At 43.7% G+C, this 17581-nt stretch overlaps 1 protein-coding gene across 1 annotated transcript in view; it reads right to left on the bottom strand.

Annotated features, from left to right (window-relative positions):
• The window catches only part of MAOA (monoamine oxidase A), a 73625-nt gene that overhangs the window by 15709 nt on the left and 40335 nt on the right, over positions 1–17581 (bottom strand). Inside the window, exons 4-6 of the mRNA XM_061179497.1 lie at positions 10776–10880; positions 9994–10085; positions 2079–2220 (exon numbers count right to left, since the gene is read on the bottom strand). Coding sequence (XP_061035480.1) covers positions 2079–2220; positions 9994–10085; positions 10776–10880 — 339 coding nt within the window. The remainder of the gene's footprint in view (positions 1–2078; positions 2221–9993; positions 10086–10775; positions 10881–17581) is intronic.

The following is a 17581-nucleotide window of genomic DNA, read 5'->3' as shown; positions in this document are numbered from 1 at the left end:
AGTTGTGGCATGCAGGCTCAGTAGTTGTGGCTCGTGGGCTCTAGAGCGCAGGCTCAGTAGTTGTGGCGCACGGGCTTAGTTGCTCCGCGGCATGTGGGATCTTCTCGGACCAGGGCTCGAACCCGTGTTCCCTGCATTGGCAGGTGGATTCTTAACCACTGTGCCACCAGGGAAGTCCCAGCTTTCTTTTTTTTTTAATTAATTATTTTTTTCTAGTTTCACTGAGATGGGGATGCGGTTTCTAACTCCCCTCGGTTTCTTAAAGTCCCAGCCCAGGGTTGTCTAGGCAGAACAGGCTCTGGTGCTCACAAGGATCACCTGGTCATCACCAAATGATGTTCTAAGAATCCAAACCTCAGCTCTTGAGAACTTTTTGCCAAAATGCCTGGAAGTTTCACTGCGGGGGCCGAAGGGTGAAGGCTAAGCATCTGCCTATTCCTCCAGACACTGTGAAACAGTTCCCCTGAGCAGCTCTGTAAGACCACAGGTGCTCTGCCCTACCGCCATCTGCTACACTCACCATGGTCACGCTTCCAGCTTAATCTAAGGTCAGCCCTTAATACAGTGCATTTTGTAAGAACCAGGGGGAATGTTTTTAGCCTGCTGTAGAAGATTCTTTGAATGGTTAGAAATACATGTAGGTAGACCGAAGAACAGCCCAACATTTGACAATCATCTTCTTCCAGAAAGCCTGTGTCAATCACAGAATGATTCTTACACTTGAATAACTGGCTATTGTTCTAATGACACAACCACAGTTCTTTATAAAAATATTCCCACAGCAGTTTAGCCCTAAATTCATGATCCATCCTTCCTCACAAAACTGGGACCATTTAATTTATAATTTGACTTCTGTTTTCCAAGAGTTACTTTGAATGTTAGTATAGTGGAAAGACCATGAACTATTTCCATTTGTGTTCACTACCCACTCCTTCACGTCTAGTATTTCTTGAACTAAACTATTAAAGGATAAGTCTAAGTTCTTTGTAAAGATACTGGGATAATGGTCTGAGATTCATAATGTGAACTGTGCCCTCCAAAAGGTCATGTGGAGTTTGCCTAGAAGTATCTTGGCTCCTCTGAATGAGGGATATAAATATAAAATACGAGTCACGATATCTCAGAAAGTAAAATATAGGTTAAAAAGAGTAATGTGGGATTTCTAAGTGTAAAAACACTTAAAAAATGCAACTGCCTTAAGTTTGCTAAAGCTAAGGGTCAAATGGGCAATAACTCTTGGGACCACAAGAACAACTTGGGGACTTCTGGAGATCTCCCAAGGAGAGGAACATTTCACTCAGTTGACAAGGACTCTACACCTCACACTATGAAACAGAACATAAGTTAGAAGTAAACTGATCCTAATTAAACCTTATCCCATCGAGGCATAACATTCCTAGAAAAGAGATATCCGTTTTCTTCCGATAAAGGATAGTCTTGAAACAAAGAATCTCAGAATCTGGAAAATCAGGGAATTAAGATTCTGGTTTCACCACTGGTTTGCTGTGTGTCCAGCCAGTGAGTCAAATGAGTTCATTCATCAGTAATGGAAGTAGTATGGAAGCTGGGCAAATGCTAGTGGGCAGCAAAAATTTAGAAGCCAAAATGTAGAATCTACTATTGAAAGAGTGACCAATAAATCACTTCCATTCTATAACAGTTAACATAAAATAATAACTCCGAGACACAGAATGGGACAAAAAAGCCTCATGTCTGGAACAGAGATGACTTTAAGTACAATTTTACAAGTACTAGAAATTTTTGTTAATTAGTTGATTTTAGTAATTTAGCTCCTCCTACATAAATAGTCTAATTTTACCTACTTCCAAAAGGAAGAAACTGAATTCCTCAAACCTAATTAATTCAAAATGAAACATTCTTTAGTTGTGAACTTATTTTCAGGAACGAGAAAAGGAAATGAGAAATTTTGTTTTCAGAAAAGTTTTTTGGAGATCGTTTCAAAAATCCATGTTTCAAATTCACTCATGTTTCAAAATATAGAAGCAAGTATTAAGCTACTGCACTCGATGAGGGCAAAATCACAAATGAAGTTTAGTGTGAGAATGGACACTCCATACCTGGCCCCCATTGGTAATGGAGAATATCCGAGTGGTGCCTCCACACTGCTTCACATACCACAAGAACCACAGGGCAGACACCTCGTGGGGTTCAGAGGTCACATTGATATTCACAAAGAGAGATGCAAACTGCCTAGCAGTCCTGGTCACAGAACAAGAGCGGAAGTCAGGAGTAAATACGTACATGCTTCACAGGACATTATCTTTTTAAAACACAATTTAGCATGGCTAGAAAACAGTTCTATTGCTTTTGAAAAAAAAAAACCTCATGGACTCAATTTCTGAAGGAATGCAGATTTTAACCCTTGGGGAAAATAAACTTTTCCCTTACTTTTAGGAAATTATGGGTTAGTCCAAACATGCTAATCCCAATGCAATCTAAAGGGTTAATATGCTTGTCAGAGTTCATTAAGGATATTGTTTGCATTTATTTGAACAAACTTTCTCTCCTTAACACCCCCCCTGCCCCCACCCTGGTCCAGGCTACCACTGTCCCTCACCTGGGTTAAAACAATGGTGGCTGCTCCTGGGCATCCCTACCTAGTCATATGACTACAGCCCCTCATGATCCTTCTCTACATTACAGCCAATTAAGTCTTTTAACAGTCCAAAACTTAAAAAAACAAACAAACAAACAAAAAACACCCCACTCTGCTTAAAATCCTTCAATGACATTCACAGCAAAAGGCAAAGTCTTGAATATGGCCAATATATCTTGCACCATCAGCCTGTCAACAAGTTCTCCAAACTCTCATTCCATCACTTCCTCATGGCATCTTTATGGTCCAGGTATACTGTCCACTCATTGTTAAAACATGTCAATCTCCCCATCTCAGGGCCTTCATAAGCTGTTCCCTGTTCCCTATACTGGGGGGGGGGGAGCATTTCCCACACTATCCAACCTTCACATTTCCCGCCATTATTTATGGCTAATAACTGGAAAATACCATGCCTCAACCATTTATCCTTCCATCCATCCCATCCACTATGATTCATTCCTGAAAGAAACCATCCCTTCCCTTCATTATTTTTCCCCATCTACTAAGGCTCGCTACTGGAACATCATCCCCCTCACTAACCATATCTCCTGTCTCCTCCATCCACTATGGCTTATTCCTGAAAGATACCATTCACTACATCATCCATCTTTCCTGTCTTCCCCCATCACTGTGGCTCACTCCTGTGAGATACCAACACCCCACACCATCTATTGGTCCTGTTTTATCCAATTCATTGTGACTCATTTCTGGAACATATATCCTCCCCATACCCACATGTCTGATCTCCACTCATCCACTGTGCTCATTTGTGGAAGATATATCATCCCCCAACACCATCCATCCTTCAGTCCTGTATCCCCCATCAATTGGCTCATTCCTTTGAGATACCATTCACTCTTCCTGTCTCTCTCAATAACTGATACATCATTGGAGGAAAGCATCCCCCTCACCATCTATCCTTCCTGACAGTCCCCCACCATTAATTGCAGGTCATTCCTGGAAGATACCATCCTCCTACATCATCCATCTTTCCTGTATCCCCCATACACTGTGATTCATTCCTGGAAGATACCATTCTTCACACCCAGCATGCACCAACCTGTCCCCCACCCCCATCCACAGTGGCTCATTCCTGAAAGATACCATCCCCCACATCACTCATCTATCGTGTGTACAGCCCATCCAGTATGGCTCATCCCTTCTTGATACCTTGCACCCAGAACATTCACCCTACCTGTCTCCCCTCACAATCACTGTGGTTCATGCCTCATGATACCACCCTTTCACACCATCCACTCTTCCTGTAGCATTCCCCCACCAAGCGCTGTGGTTCCTTCCTGGAAGATGCCATCACTCCAATGGCTTCCTGTCTCCTCCTAACCACTGTATCTCATCTTGGAAGATACCAGTTCCCTCACTATATTACTCCTGCTATATCCCCCATCATTGTGGCTCATTCCTGGAAGATACCATCTCCTCACACAACCATACCACCTAATCTTCCTGTAGACAACCCCCCCCCCACACATAACTGGTGCATTCCTGGAAGATGCCACCCTTCCCCCCCAAACACACACCATTCTTCATTCCTGTCTCCCCTCATGCACTGTGGTTCATTCCTGGGAGATACCATATCCTCACTCCATCCACTATTCCTGTCTCTCCCATCAACTGGCTCATTCTTGAAAGATATCACCTCAACATATAATCAACCCTTCTGTTTCCCCCCATTTTACTATGGTTCATTCCTGGACCACACCATCTCCTCACACCATCACTCTTCCAGTCTCCCCCCCATTTTACTATGATTCATTCCTGGACCACACCATCTCCTCACACCATCACTCTTCCAGTCTCCCCCCCATTTTACTATGATTCATTCCTGGACCACACCATCTCCTCACACCATCACTCTTCCAGTCTCCCCCCCACATACTATGGCTCATTCCAGGCACATACCATCCAAACATCATCCATCTTTCCTGTCTTCCCCATCTACAGTCACTGATTCCTGGAAGATACCATCCCCCCATGCCATCCACTCTTCCTATCCTTTCCATACACTATGGTTTAATCCTAGGCATACCATCCCCCCACGTCATCCATCCTTCCCCTCTTCCCCTACCCACTGTGGCTCATTCCTGGAAGATGTGGTGAATGGTATCTTCCTGGAATGAGCCACAGTGATGGGGGGGGGAGAAAGGAAGAGGGGATGGTGTGGCCCAGGAATGAATCACAGTAGAAAGGGGGGAGACAGAAGTGTTCATTGTATGTTAATATGGTATCTCCCAGGAATGAGCCAGTTGATGGGGGAGAAAGGAATAGTGGATGGTGTGAGGACGTGGTATCTTCCTGGAATTAGTCACAGCAGGTAGGGGGAGACAGAAAGGTGGATGGGTGGGGGGAATGGTATCTTCCAGGAATGAGCCATAGTAGATGGGGGAAGACAGGAAGAGTATGAGGAGATGGTATCATCCAGGAATGAGCTACAGTGACTGTGAGGGGAGATAAGCAGGGTGGAAGATGTGGGGACATGGTATCTTGCCCCCCCATCACTGTGGCTCACTCCTAGAAGATACCAACATCCTACACCATCCATTCTTCCTCTTTCACCCCATACACTGTAACTCATTCCTGGAACATATAATCCACCCCACAACTACATGTCCTGTCTCCACCCATCAGCTGGCTCATTCCAGTAGATACCATCTACTCTGCCTCTCCCAACAGTGGTTCATCACTGGAAGAAAACATTCACCTCACCATCCATCCTTCCTGACTCCCTCCGATTAACCGATATTCCTGGAAGATACCATTCCCCCACACCATCCATCTTTCCTGTCTCCCCGTCCACAGTGACTCGTTCCTGGAAGATACTATCACATCACGTAACCACACCATCTAACTTTCCTGTTGACACTCTCTCTTTCCCATTACCCTGATTCATTCCTGGAAGATACCATTCTCCCCACCCACCATGCACCCACCTGTCTACCCTCAATCACTGCAGTTCATTCCTGGATGGTACCTCGTTCATTCCTAGAAGATACCATCCCCCCACCCATCCCCCCTTCCCATCTCACCCTACCTACTTGGTGCATTCCAGGAAAATATCATTCCCTTACTATATTTACTCTTCCTATATATCCCCCATCAACTGCTGTATTCCTGCAAGATACTATTCCCATCTTTCCTGTTTCCTCCATCCACAGTGGCTCATACCTGGAAGATACCATATTTCCACATTATCCACCCTTTTCGTCTCCTCCCTACCACTATGGTTGACTCCTGGAACATACCATTCCCCTATACTGTGCACCCTTCCTGTATCCCTCCCCCCCAATCCACTATGGCTCATTCCTGGAAATTCCCATCCAACCACACACATCCTATCTCCCCCACTCACTGTTCATTCCTGGAAGATACCATCCTCCCACACCATGCACTTTTTCCTGTCTACTGCCATCTACTGTGACTCATTCCTGGAAGATGGCATCTCACACCATCCATCATTCCTGTCTTCCCCCATCACTTGTCTCATTCCTGGAAGATACCATGCTCCCACATCATCCACCCTTCCTCTCCCCCCACCTCAGTCACTGTCACTCATTCCTGGATGACACCATCCACTTACAGCACTCACTTTTCCTGTCTTTCCCATTCACAATGGCTCATACCTGGAAGATACCATGTTCTCACACCATCCACCTTTTTGCCCCCCCCCCCACCGCCATCAGCTATGGCTGACTCCTGGAACATACCATCCTCCCACACCATCCATCTTTTCTGTTTCCCACATCCACAGTCGGACATTCCTGGTAGATACCATCTTCCCACACCATCCATCCTTCCTGTAACCCACCATCCACTATGGTTTAATCCTGGCATATACCATCCCCTCACACCATCTACCCCCTTACTGTCTTCCCCTATCCACTGTGGTTCATTCCTGGAAGATACCATCCTCCCACACCATATATTTTCCCATATAACCACAATCCACTGTGGCCCATTCTTGGAAGATGGAGTCTCTCACACCACACATCATTCCTATCTCCCCCAACACTTGTCTCAGTTCTAGAAGATACCTTGCCCCCACCTCATCCACCCTTCCTGTTTCCCCCTACAGTCACTGTAGCTCATTCCTGAAAGATACCCTCCCCTCAAACCATCTAGCTTTCCTGTTGGCCCCTGCCCCCCCCCAACTCACTCTCCTTCATTGTTAGAAGATACCATGGAAACTTCTAGTCTCTTCCCAAAACTGACTCATTACTGGAAGACAACATCTTCCCACACCATCTACCCTTGCTGTCTGCCCCCATTAATTGCATCTCATTCCAGGAACATAAATCCCCCTATCTCATCCATCCTTACCATCTCCCCCTATGCTCTGTGGCTCATTCCTGGAATATACCATTCCTCCACACCATGCACCCTTCCTCCCCAACCCCCATCCTCTATGTCTCACTCCTAGAACAACCATCCTCCCACACCATCCATCTTTTCTGTCTCCCACATCCACAGTGGCTCATTCTTGATAGATACCATACACTCATCCTGTCCCCACCATCAACTATGGGTTAATCCTGGAACGTAATGTAACAGGGAAGAGCTAAATCGGACTCCACTTTGGACCTGTTTCTTTGACTTTAACCTTTGCTTTTCGTTGCTTTTGTTATTCTAATCATACATAATGGCCTGCCTCAGGGAACCCTGCCCCTCTGCTGTTCAGCTCACAGGGAGACAATCTGACCCCGCCCACCTGTGAATGGCTGCAAGAAAGAAGAAACTAACACATCCCCTCACAGAGGCTGGTCATTCCAGGAGATGTTTTGCAAGACTGATGGCCTTTTTACTTTACTTCCTCACCGCCTCTCCCTCTCGGATTCTATAAAAGAAACTGGCATCCAGACTCCGAGAAGATGGTTTTTCAGAGACACTAGTCTGCCATCTTCTCGGTCTGCCGGCTTTCTGAATAAAGTCATATTCCTTGCCTCAACATCTCGTCTCCGATTCACTGGCCTGTCGTGTGGCGAGCAAAGGGAGCTTGGACTTGGTAACAATAACATCCCCCACAGGATCCATCCTTCCTGTCTCTCCCCTTGCACTATGGCTCTTTCCTGGAAGATATCATTCCACCAAACCATCCATCTTTCATGTCTCCCTCCATGCACTGTGGCTTATTCCTGGAAGACACCATCCTCTTACACCACCCACTCCTCCTTTCTCTCCCATCAACTGGCTCATTCCTGGAAGATACCATAACACCACACTGTCCATCCTTTCCCTTTTCCCCATGCACTGTGGTTCATTCCTGGTGACACCATCACACCAAACAAACCACCCTTACTGTCTCCCTTATGCACTATGGCTTATTTCTGGAAGATACCATCCTGTCACATCATCCACCTTTCTCCATCTATGCCCATCCACTGTGGCTTATTCCAGAAAGATATCATCATTCACATCATCCATCCTTACTTTCTCCACCATCCACTGTTGCTCATTCCTTGATGATACCATCTCCTCACACCATACTCTTCCTGTCTCACCCATCAGCTGACTTTATTCGTGGAAGATATCATCTCCCACAGCATCCACTCTTCCTGTCTCCTCCATCAACCGACTTATTCTTGGAAGTTACCATCTACACATACCATCCCTCTTTCCTCTCTCCCCCCATCCTCTGTGACTCATTCCTGAAAGATACCATCATCTCACATAATATATCTCTTATATCCTCCACCAACTGGTGCATTCCCCAAAGATACTATCCCCACACCACACACCCTCCCCCCGTCTACTGTGGCTTATCCTGGAAGACACCATCCCACCACACCATCTATCCTTCCTGTCTCCACCCACGCACTATGGCTCATTCCTGGCACATACCATCTTCCCACACCATCCATCTTTCCTGTTTCCCCTGTCAACAGTGGCTCACTCTCAGAAGAAACCATTCTGCCACACCATCCACTGTTCCTGTCCCCTGCATACAATATGGTTTATTCCTGAATGTACCAACCCCACACACTATCCACCCTTCCTGTCCCCCTCCATGGTTAATGGCTCACTCCTGGAAGATATCATCCTACTGCACTATACATCCTTTCTGTCTCCCCTCATGCACTATAGCTCATTCCTGGAAGATACAATCCGACCCGTCCACCCTCCTATCTCCCCATCCACTGTTGCTCATTCCTGAAGATACCATCACCTCACACCATCCACTCTTCCTTTCTTTCCCATCAACTGGCTCATTCTTGGAAGATACCATCTGCACACACCACCCATCTTTCCTGTCTCCTTCCATCCAGCGTGGCTCATTCCTGCAAGATACCATCCCCTCACAACATCCATTTTCTTGTTTCCCTCATCTACTAGATCATTCCTGGAATATACCACCTCTGCACACCATCCACTCTTCCTAACTCCCCCATCCACTGTTACTCATCCTGCAAAATAACACTTCCCCACACTAAACACCCTTCCTGTCTTCCCCCATCCACTATGGCACCTTCCATGAAGATTCTTAATTCCCACAGCATCCACCCTTCCTGTCTCCCCCCATCTATTATGGCTCATTCATGGAAGATACCATCCTCTCACACCATCTATCTTTCCTGTTTTCCACATCCATTAGGGCGCATTCCTGGAAGATTCTTTGCCCCGACACCATCCATCCTTCCCTGTCCCTTCCCATCCTCTGTGGTTCATTCTTAGTTGATGTACTAACTCATTGGTTTCTGTTTAAAGATTGCTTCAACAAGGAATCTGTCCTTTGCCATCAGACAGGTCAGGTTCCCAGTTTCAGTCTCTCCTAGAATTATGTAATATGTGTATAATGACAGTCTCTCCTGCTAAAAATATATCAACTCCGTGAGGTTAGGGGCCATGCCTAACAAGTTCACCATCATTCCTCAGTGCTTCATACTGTGCCTTCACATAGCAGCCCCAAAATGCTGGCTGAATGATCTGTAAGTAACTCAGTTAATAACACAGATTCTCAGTGAAAACATACAGTTTATATTTTTCATTAATATAGACTAGCTTCCCTCCAGTTCTTCTATATTTATATGAAATTACTTTAATATCTTTCCAAATTGCTTCTGTAGCTGACCTCTATATTATCTGAAAACACAATTACTTCTTTTATTGCAAAGCACACAACCGTTTCATTAAAAAAAAGTTCAGCTTCCTTCACCTACTTTTCTTCCTATGTTTTAGATTCATTTTATGTTCAGTCCTGCTCTGAGTGTCTAAAGGGCCCCCAAAGTTGCTACTGATGGAAAGGTCATTAAGTTTCCTCTTAACTTTTTTCCTATAACTTATGAAGAAAAACACTGCAGTTCAAGATAGGATAGGAACGATCTGAAGGGAAGATAAAAAAAAATGTTTTAAATAGTCAAGGTTACTTTGTCCAGCAGATTTTTTCGATGAGATCTTTCATGGTCATCTTATCCCATTCCTCCGCATGTGGTGCCTCCCACGGTGCATCAGCTGGAATCTGCAGAGAAAGAAGGGCCCACATTTAGGTCTGATGGTTACTGCCCACTGCCCTGCCAAGAGGCCCTCAGGAGAACCTCTGAAAACTGGTTTCTTTGTCTATGTTGGAATGTGTGATTGGCATAGAATTCTATGTATAGATAGTGGTGGGTTTGGGATGGATAGCTCTTTGGATTCTATGCTTTAATGCTGTTGCCAAAATAATAATAATAATACATAAATATATGTATAAATTAATATGTAATTATGATGGTCAACATCATAATTATTATTGAAGGCTAACACCCATTTTAAAACTTTGGGGAAACGAATCCTTCTCTCCTTTACTATCTCAAGTGGCATGACGTATGGATAAGATCACTGTAAGTAGGACTCCCGGCAAAAATATGTCACATAAATTCTCAGTGGCATAGGTTGAAAACACAGGCACACACATTAGTATCAGAGACATGTGGGTTTGAATCCTGTCCCTTGTTGTGTGGTCTTGGGGAAATTATGTAACCCCTTGGCACTGATTTTCTTCATTTGTAAAGTAGAAACACTACCAGCTTGGCAGAGTTGTTGGGTACACTGGAAATGATATGCATCAACGTCCAGAGCAATGTTCCCTGCACTGTGGAAGGATGGATACTAAACATTTGCTATTGATATTTCAGTAACAGGTCATGTGCAAGCTGCACACACACTTTACCTCCTTTCCCATGTTATCCATTGTCCGCCACAGATTGTTGTAATCCAGATAGGCAATGGGATTCCACACTGGAGGGAAGGCACCCCGAAATGGATAAGTTCTCCCCTGTAACATTTAAAAGCAAAGGATAATACCTTAAATTAGGATGACATTCAAAAAACCCCAAACCAACCAGCCTAAGAGCCATTTTCAAGGAAACAGGATCCTCTACTGTGTCAGAAACATCACCTTTGATGGACAGTAAATATATCTGACCTATACAGGCCCCAAATTTCAATTAGATTAGCAAGATTTCCCTGGTGTTATATTACCCGTTTTTAATTTACAGGAAATAATAGCCTTGAACTTGTTTCTACTTACACAGAGTAAACAAACAAACAAATAAATAAAGGTAGCTCATATTGATGCCACAATATCCTCAGCTCCTGAGTTCCTATCTAATCTCTTTGAAAGGATGTCCCCACTCAGATGAGAGCAGGATGATCACATGCAGGACTGTCTTTGGACCACATGGAGGACTGTCTTTGGACCACATGAAGGACTGCCTTTGGACCACATGGAGGACTGTCTTTGGACCACATGGAGGACTGTCTTTGGACCACATACAGGACTGGAATAACGAAGTGGAATATCTCAAACTATGTCTTAAGGTTCACACAGGCTAAATAAAGACTGACTAGACTATGGACCATGCCCAAAGTCAAGAATCAAAATATTAGAAATGTGGAATAATGGGCATTTGCCATTTTGGGTTGTCCAGCATCTGTTCCCCTTTCCTAGTAAGCACTTTGGTTTCTTCTTGGGAAACTGAATCTTCTCCTCTGTGAATAGATGTGTAGAAAGGACAGTCCTGGGTACCATCTCCCATTACAGAAGGCGATGGGTTAGATTCTTTCTCCCGCCTCGGCCAGGCTGTGAGGCTGTGATATGAGTTTGGCCAATCACACACTCTCAGAGGACTCTGACCCTGCAATGGGTCACCCAAGGACAGAAGAAAGTTGACTCTGGGTTCTCCTTCCCCATGGCAGCGTGCTGAGCAGATGCTTCCTGCTATAAAGACCATGGTTGTGGTTCCTGCCCCTAAATTGCTAGAGTTTCCCTGGCCTCTGCCCATTCTCAAGTGTGGCCCTTTAGCCTCCCATTGATTTTGTGGGCCCTCTGATATCCTTTCAGTAAATCCTCTCTTTTGAGCCTGAGTTCAAAAGAGTTGGTGAGCCTGAGTTGGTTTCTATTGCTTGGTACCAAAACCTCCAACACAAAGACAGCTAATTATTAGCCGCCATTTACTTCATTTCAGTTGTGTGACAGGCACTGTGCTACTGTGAGAGGAGGGTGAATCCTTAGGAAAACAGAGCATGTCTAGATAGTTTCTAAGACTTTATTTCCCTTTTTTTTTTTTTGGTCGCACTGCACAGCTTGCAGGATCTTAGCTCTCCGACCAGGGATTGAACCTGTGCCCTCTGCAATGGAAGCACAGAGTCCTAACCACTGGACTGCTAGGGAATTCCCTTTATTTCCTAATTTAATTCCTTTTTCTTTAAAACATCTTGTAAACCTTCATAAGGTGAAAACATTGTCTATTAATACAATTTTGCACGAGATTTTGATTTTATCAAATAGAAACATATTCAATATTTGTAGAAAGCCTACTGTGTGCACTGAACAATATTAAGAGCTGGATTTTAAAAAAACGGCTAAAGCAAAACTCCTGACCATCAAGGCAGGGACATGAGACATAAGAGCATTTGCATTCATGTGCGCACACTCATACACACACACTCCAACTGAGTAAGAATATATGGCAGATATTAAGTGACAAAGAAGTAATTTTCCCTTCCACAGTAGCAAATTCAAATAACCTTGGCAGATTATGTGACCTGATTTCTTATCTGAAAATGCTATGCTGCAGTGCTCCAATATAACTTTTTAAGACTCCAAATCCTTTATCATCATCACTACCACCATCACCGCCATGATTACTAACATTTATTGAGATCTTTTTCCATGCCTGGTACTGGCCTAAGCTCTTCATGTGCGTTATCTCATGTAATGCTCACCCCAACTCTCTGGAGGCAAGAACTATTAATATTCCCATTTTATAAATGAGGAAACTAAAGCCCAGGGATATTAGCTAGAAAACAGTGGGACAGAAATTTCCTGCTCCCAAAACCCTTGTTTATAAACCTTGAGATTTCCAGCTTCCTATATGGTTGATGGAATGTTGAGATAGTTTTGTCCTAGAGACATCTTAAACTTCCTGTTTAAAAGAAAGAGAACTTTGAAATGTGAAACTTATAAATCTTCCACACATCTTTTATGTTTCTAAGGAATAAACAAGGAAACTAAGAAGCTCTGGGGTAACAGGGTCAACTTTGGAAAATGCGAAGCATGTTCTGAGAGAAACAGGCAGACACAAAAATAACTATGGAGAGGAGAGAGACTGGGTTAAGTAATAGATCACGGGCAGCTTTCAGAACAGTTGGTTCTTGTTATAATTCTTCCCTTAATTGAAATCGGGAAAAATCTATATGTTCCTTATGTTCAAGTAATAGTCTCATACCAAACTGATCTTCGCTTTGAAAAAAATTGTTTTAAAAAACCCTTCAATATGCTTAATCATCTGGGGACATTAAGTACTATAAATAAAATTCAACAAAATGTGTCCCACATTCCCAATGAACTTCTTCACGGGATGATACCAACCAGAATATGATTTCACACAAGGTCCTAAAGACCCCATGATCTGAGCTTTGATAAACAAAGAGAGGTGGCAGGAGAGGTGAAGAGTTCAGGGAAAGAGAAGGGTCTAGCCTGGCAATCATTTTTAGAAATGGGAGCCATGGAATATTTTAAAAGAAGATCATAAAGGCCCACCATGACGTTAATTTTTATCCTGTTGACAGAGGCACCAAGTTGATAGAAGGATTTCATGAGTGTTTCACTCTTAGCAGTTTTTGGCTTTTCTCTTTTTTTTTTTTTTTTGGGCTACTTTGGGTCTTTGTTGCTGCGTGCGGGCTTTCTCTAGTTGCGGCGAGTGGGGGCTACTCTTCGTTGAGGTGCATGGGCTTCTCACTGCGGTGGCTTCTTTTGTTGAGGAGCACGGGCTCTAGGCGCACGGGCTCAGTAGTTGTGGCTCGCAGGCTCTAGAGCGCAGGCTCAGTAGTTGTGGCGCACGGGCTTAGTTGCTCCGCGGCATGTGGGATCTTCCCGGACCAGGGCTCAAGCCCGTGTCCCCTGCATTGGCAGGCGGATTCTTAACCACTGCACCACCAGGGAAGCCCTGGCTTCTCTACTCTTATTCCACAGAAAAATCTAAATTTGCTAAAGAAATGCATGTATGTGGGAACAGGCACGTACCTCTTCCTTTCTCACAATCCCCTGGAAGGCTTATTTCCTCCATGGCCTGCGTCTAAACTAAACAACTCAAGACTACTTTTTGCATGTGTAAATCTCTAAAGTAGGGCAATGGGAGGGCCTGGAGACGGCTCTTGGTTGGGTGAGAACTGCCTGCGAACAGACCTTCTCAGTATCTTAAATGTGATTCTATAGTTTTCTCACAAAAGTGTCAGCTGTTTCGCAATCCTAAACCACTTCTCGGCAAGAAATGCCTTTAAGACCTAAGAGTGTGAGGCAGGATCTCCTGGACTACTTCTACATGGCTACTGCTCTTTAAAAATAAAAATTAAAAAAAATCTTGGGTAAAAGTCAAGTTCCATTTTGTGCCTATACTATGAAACCTTCCTACCCTTACTAAGTGGCCTTTAATCTCTAAAATGTCTCTGACACAGCAGAAGTTGATGTCGAGTAGAATACAGTGTCCCTGGAATTGTGCCCCAAATACTTAAGTTCCTTTGAGAGACCACACCTTCAATCTACCAGTGTTCATAATAAACGGAGACTATTGCCAGGAGAGGACAGTTGTTTTTTTTTTTAATTTAATTTTTTTTATTTTTTGGATGCCCGCCCAATTAGCGCAGGGGGAGGGCGTTCTTTACACACTGATGCTACTGAGCAGGCTATTTTATGTTATTAACATTTTATTATGAAATATGCCATATATGATAAAAATAGATAGCTTAAAGAGGAATAATAGAAATGAACAACCAGGCGCACACCATCCAATTTGAGAAGCGTGATATCACCAGAAATTTAGAAGTACACCATGTGCTTCTCCCCATCACGTCCAGCTCCCTCTGCCCAAAAGGGAGCCACTGTAGTGAATTTTGTGTTTACCAGTCCTTTTCTTTTCTTCCATCTGCCCTGTATACATACGTAGATGATACACTGTTTTGTTTTGCCTATTTTTGAGCTTTATATAAACGGACTAAGACACACACGAATGTCCATTGTGGAGCAGTGAAAATGAATAAACTGAACAACACCAATCAACATGGATGTATTGATATCTTTAAAATATGTTGGTGCCGGAATTCCCTGGCAGTCCAGTGGTTAGGACTCGGCTCTGTCACTGACGGGGCCCCAGGTTCAATCCCTGGCTGGGGACTAAGATCCCACGAGCCATGCAGCGTGGCAAAAAAAAAAAAAAAATGTTGGTGAAAGAAGCAAGTCAAAGAATACATGGAGTATGAGTCCATTTATATAAAGCTCAAAAATAAAGAGGACAGTTTGTGGCTCCCACATCATTCTTTATTGTTGGTCCTATAAGATAAGCCAGCAAGTAGCATTTACCGATTGGCATGTTGGAGAATTTCAGCTCTCTGTACTTTTATAGTTTAGTTAAACAAAAGGAAATGAGTGTTGGGACTTCCCTGGTGGCACAGTGGTTAAGAATCCACCTGCCAATGCAGGGAACATGGGGTCGAGCCCTGGTCCGGGAATATCCCACATGCCGTGGAGCAACGAAGCCCACGTGCCACAACTACTGAGCCTGCGCTCTACAGCCCACGAGCCACAACTACTGAAGCCCGTGTGCCTAGAGCCTGTGCTCCGCAACAAGAGAAGCCACCGCAATGAGAAGCCCAAGCACCGCAACGAAGAGTAGCCCCCGCTCGCCGCAACTAGAGAAAGCCTATGCGCAGCAACGAAGACCCAACGCAGCCAAAAATAAATAAATAAATAAATAAATTTATTTTAAAAAAAAAGGAAATGAGTGGTATTAAAGAATATCATAGGCCAGGGAGGAAAGCTGCCAAATATTTTTCTTTAATCATCTTGAAAATAAACAGATATGTTCTGCACTGATTTAGGAACATGTCTGCCCAACCCATATGAATTCCTTGGCACCATTCTCGTCCCACTGTTTTGTGACAGGCCTGTAAGAGAAATCTTTTGGTGGTTTATTTTCTATAGTTCATAACAATGCTTTAAATAAAGAAATCATCTAAAAAGAGACCCATTAAATAAGATCGTGTTGTATTAGTAGTTAAAAAAATCATCTTCTTCCTCTTTCCATATGTAGGTAGACAAACTCTTTTCAAACATTACACATAGTGCTACTTTACCTAGAAAAAGCCATCATAATCGACATGGAAACATCTATCCTATCTTTTTTTCTTTTTTTTTTGGCCATGTCATGAGGCTTGTGGGATCTCAGTTCCCCAGGGGCCAGGGATTGAACCTGGGCCCTCCGCAGTGAGAGTGCCGGAGTCCTAACCACTGGACTACCAGGGAATTCCCATATCCTATCTTAATGTATTGGTTCTCCCAAATGGCCATCTGGTTCCTCTGTTCTTCTTTGTGAGACCCTTTCTTCTCTCATCTACTGACTCCCCCGGGGTCTGATCCTCAGCCTCCCTTGGCCCACCCATTTCCCTGGTGAACTCATCCATCGTCTGGATTTATTATTATTATATTTGCACAGTCTCATGGTTTGCATTTTTCATGCCTCTGCTCCCTCTACCTCTCACACAACTTCAAGGGCTAGCAGCACATTCCTAAGTTCATGACCTGATTTTCATCTTATGCTCAGTCCCCTCTCTTAGGACTTGTACAGCTAAAACAACGGGCATTTGAGTTGTGCAATCTCATCCCTGGAAAAAGAGAACCATTACACTCAGGTATAAATAATGCCATAACATCAAGAATAAAAGGTTTCAAATGCATTGCTATGCCATCTTTCCCAAGGGACTCTAGGTATGTACAGACATTACAAACAAACCATTTAATATAGAAATAATATGAGTTCTTCTGGATGCTCTTGGGTAAGTAAAGATAACTGAGAGGGCATTGAAAAAAATATTTTTCCTCTTTCACAAATGCCATTAACTCAGAACTAGGCAGTTAGAAAAAAGATGAAAATGTTACACTGTGAGGATGAGCGGCTGTTTTTCTTTAACAGCTTTATTAAGATATCATTCACATACTCTATAATCCATCCATTTGAAGTGTACAATGCAATGCTTTTTAGTATATTCACAGAGTTGTGAAACCATCACCACAGCTAATTTTAGAACATTTTCATCACCCCAAGAAGGAACCCTTACTCGTTAAAAGTCACTCTCCATTCTCTCCTACCCCATTTCGAAGAACTGCCAAACTATTTTGCAAAGCAGCTGCCACCCTTTTACATTCCCACCAGCAATGCATGAAGGTTCCAATCTCTCCATATCCTTGTCGACACTTGTTATTGTCTGTCTTTCTGATTCCAGTCATCCTGGTGGATGCAAAGTGGTATCTCATTGTGGTTTGGACTTGCATTTCCCTGATGACTAATGATAGCCAAAAGTCAAATCTGGCTTGGTGAGTGGAAGGTCATATTGTTGAGCCCATACATTGTCTCCGTCCTTGATGCCACGGCCACTTTGTATGTGGGCCCACTGAGCAAGTGATAGTGGAAAGAGATGGTG

Source organism: Eubalaena glacialis, chromosome X (assembly GCF_028564815.1).
Source record: "Eubalaena glacialis isolate mEubGla1 chromosome X, mEubGla1.1.hap2.+ XY, whole genome shotgun sequence".
Lineage (NCBI taxonomy): Eukaryota > Metazoa > Chordata > Mammalia > Artiodactyla > Balaenidae > Eubalaena > Eubalaena glacialis.
Note: the sequence above shows the minus strand (reverse complement) of the source record. Positions and strands in the feature narration are given on the sequence as shown.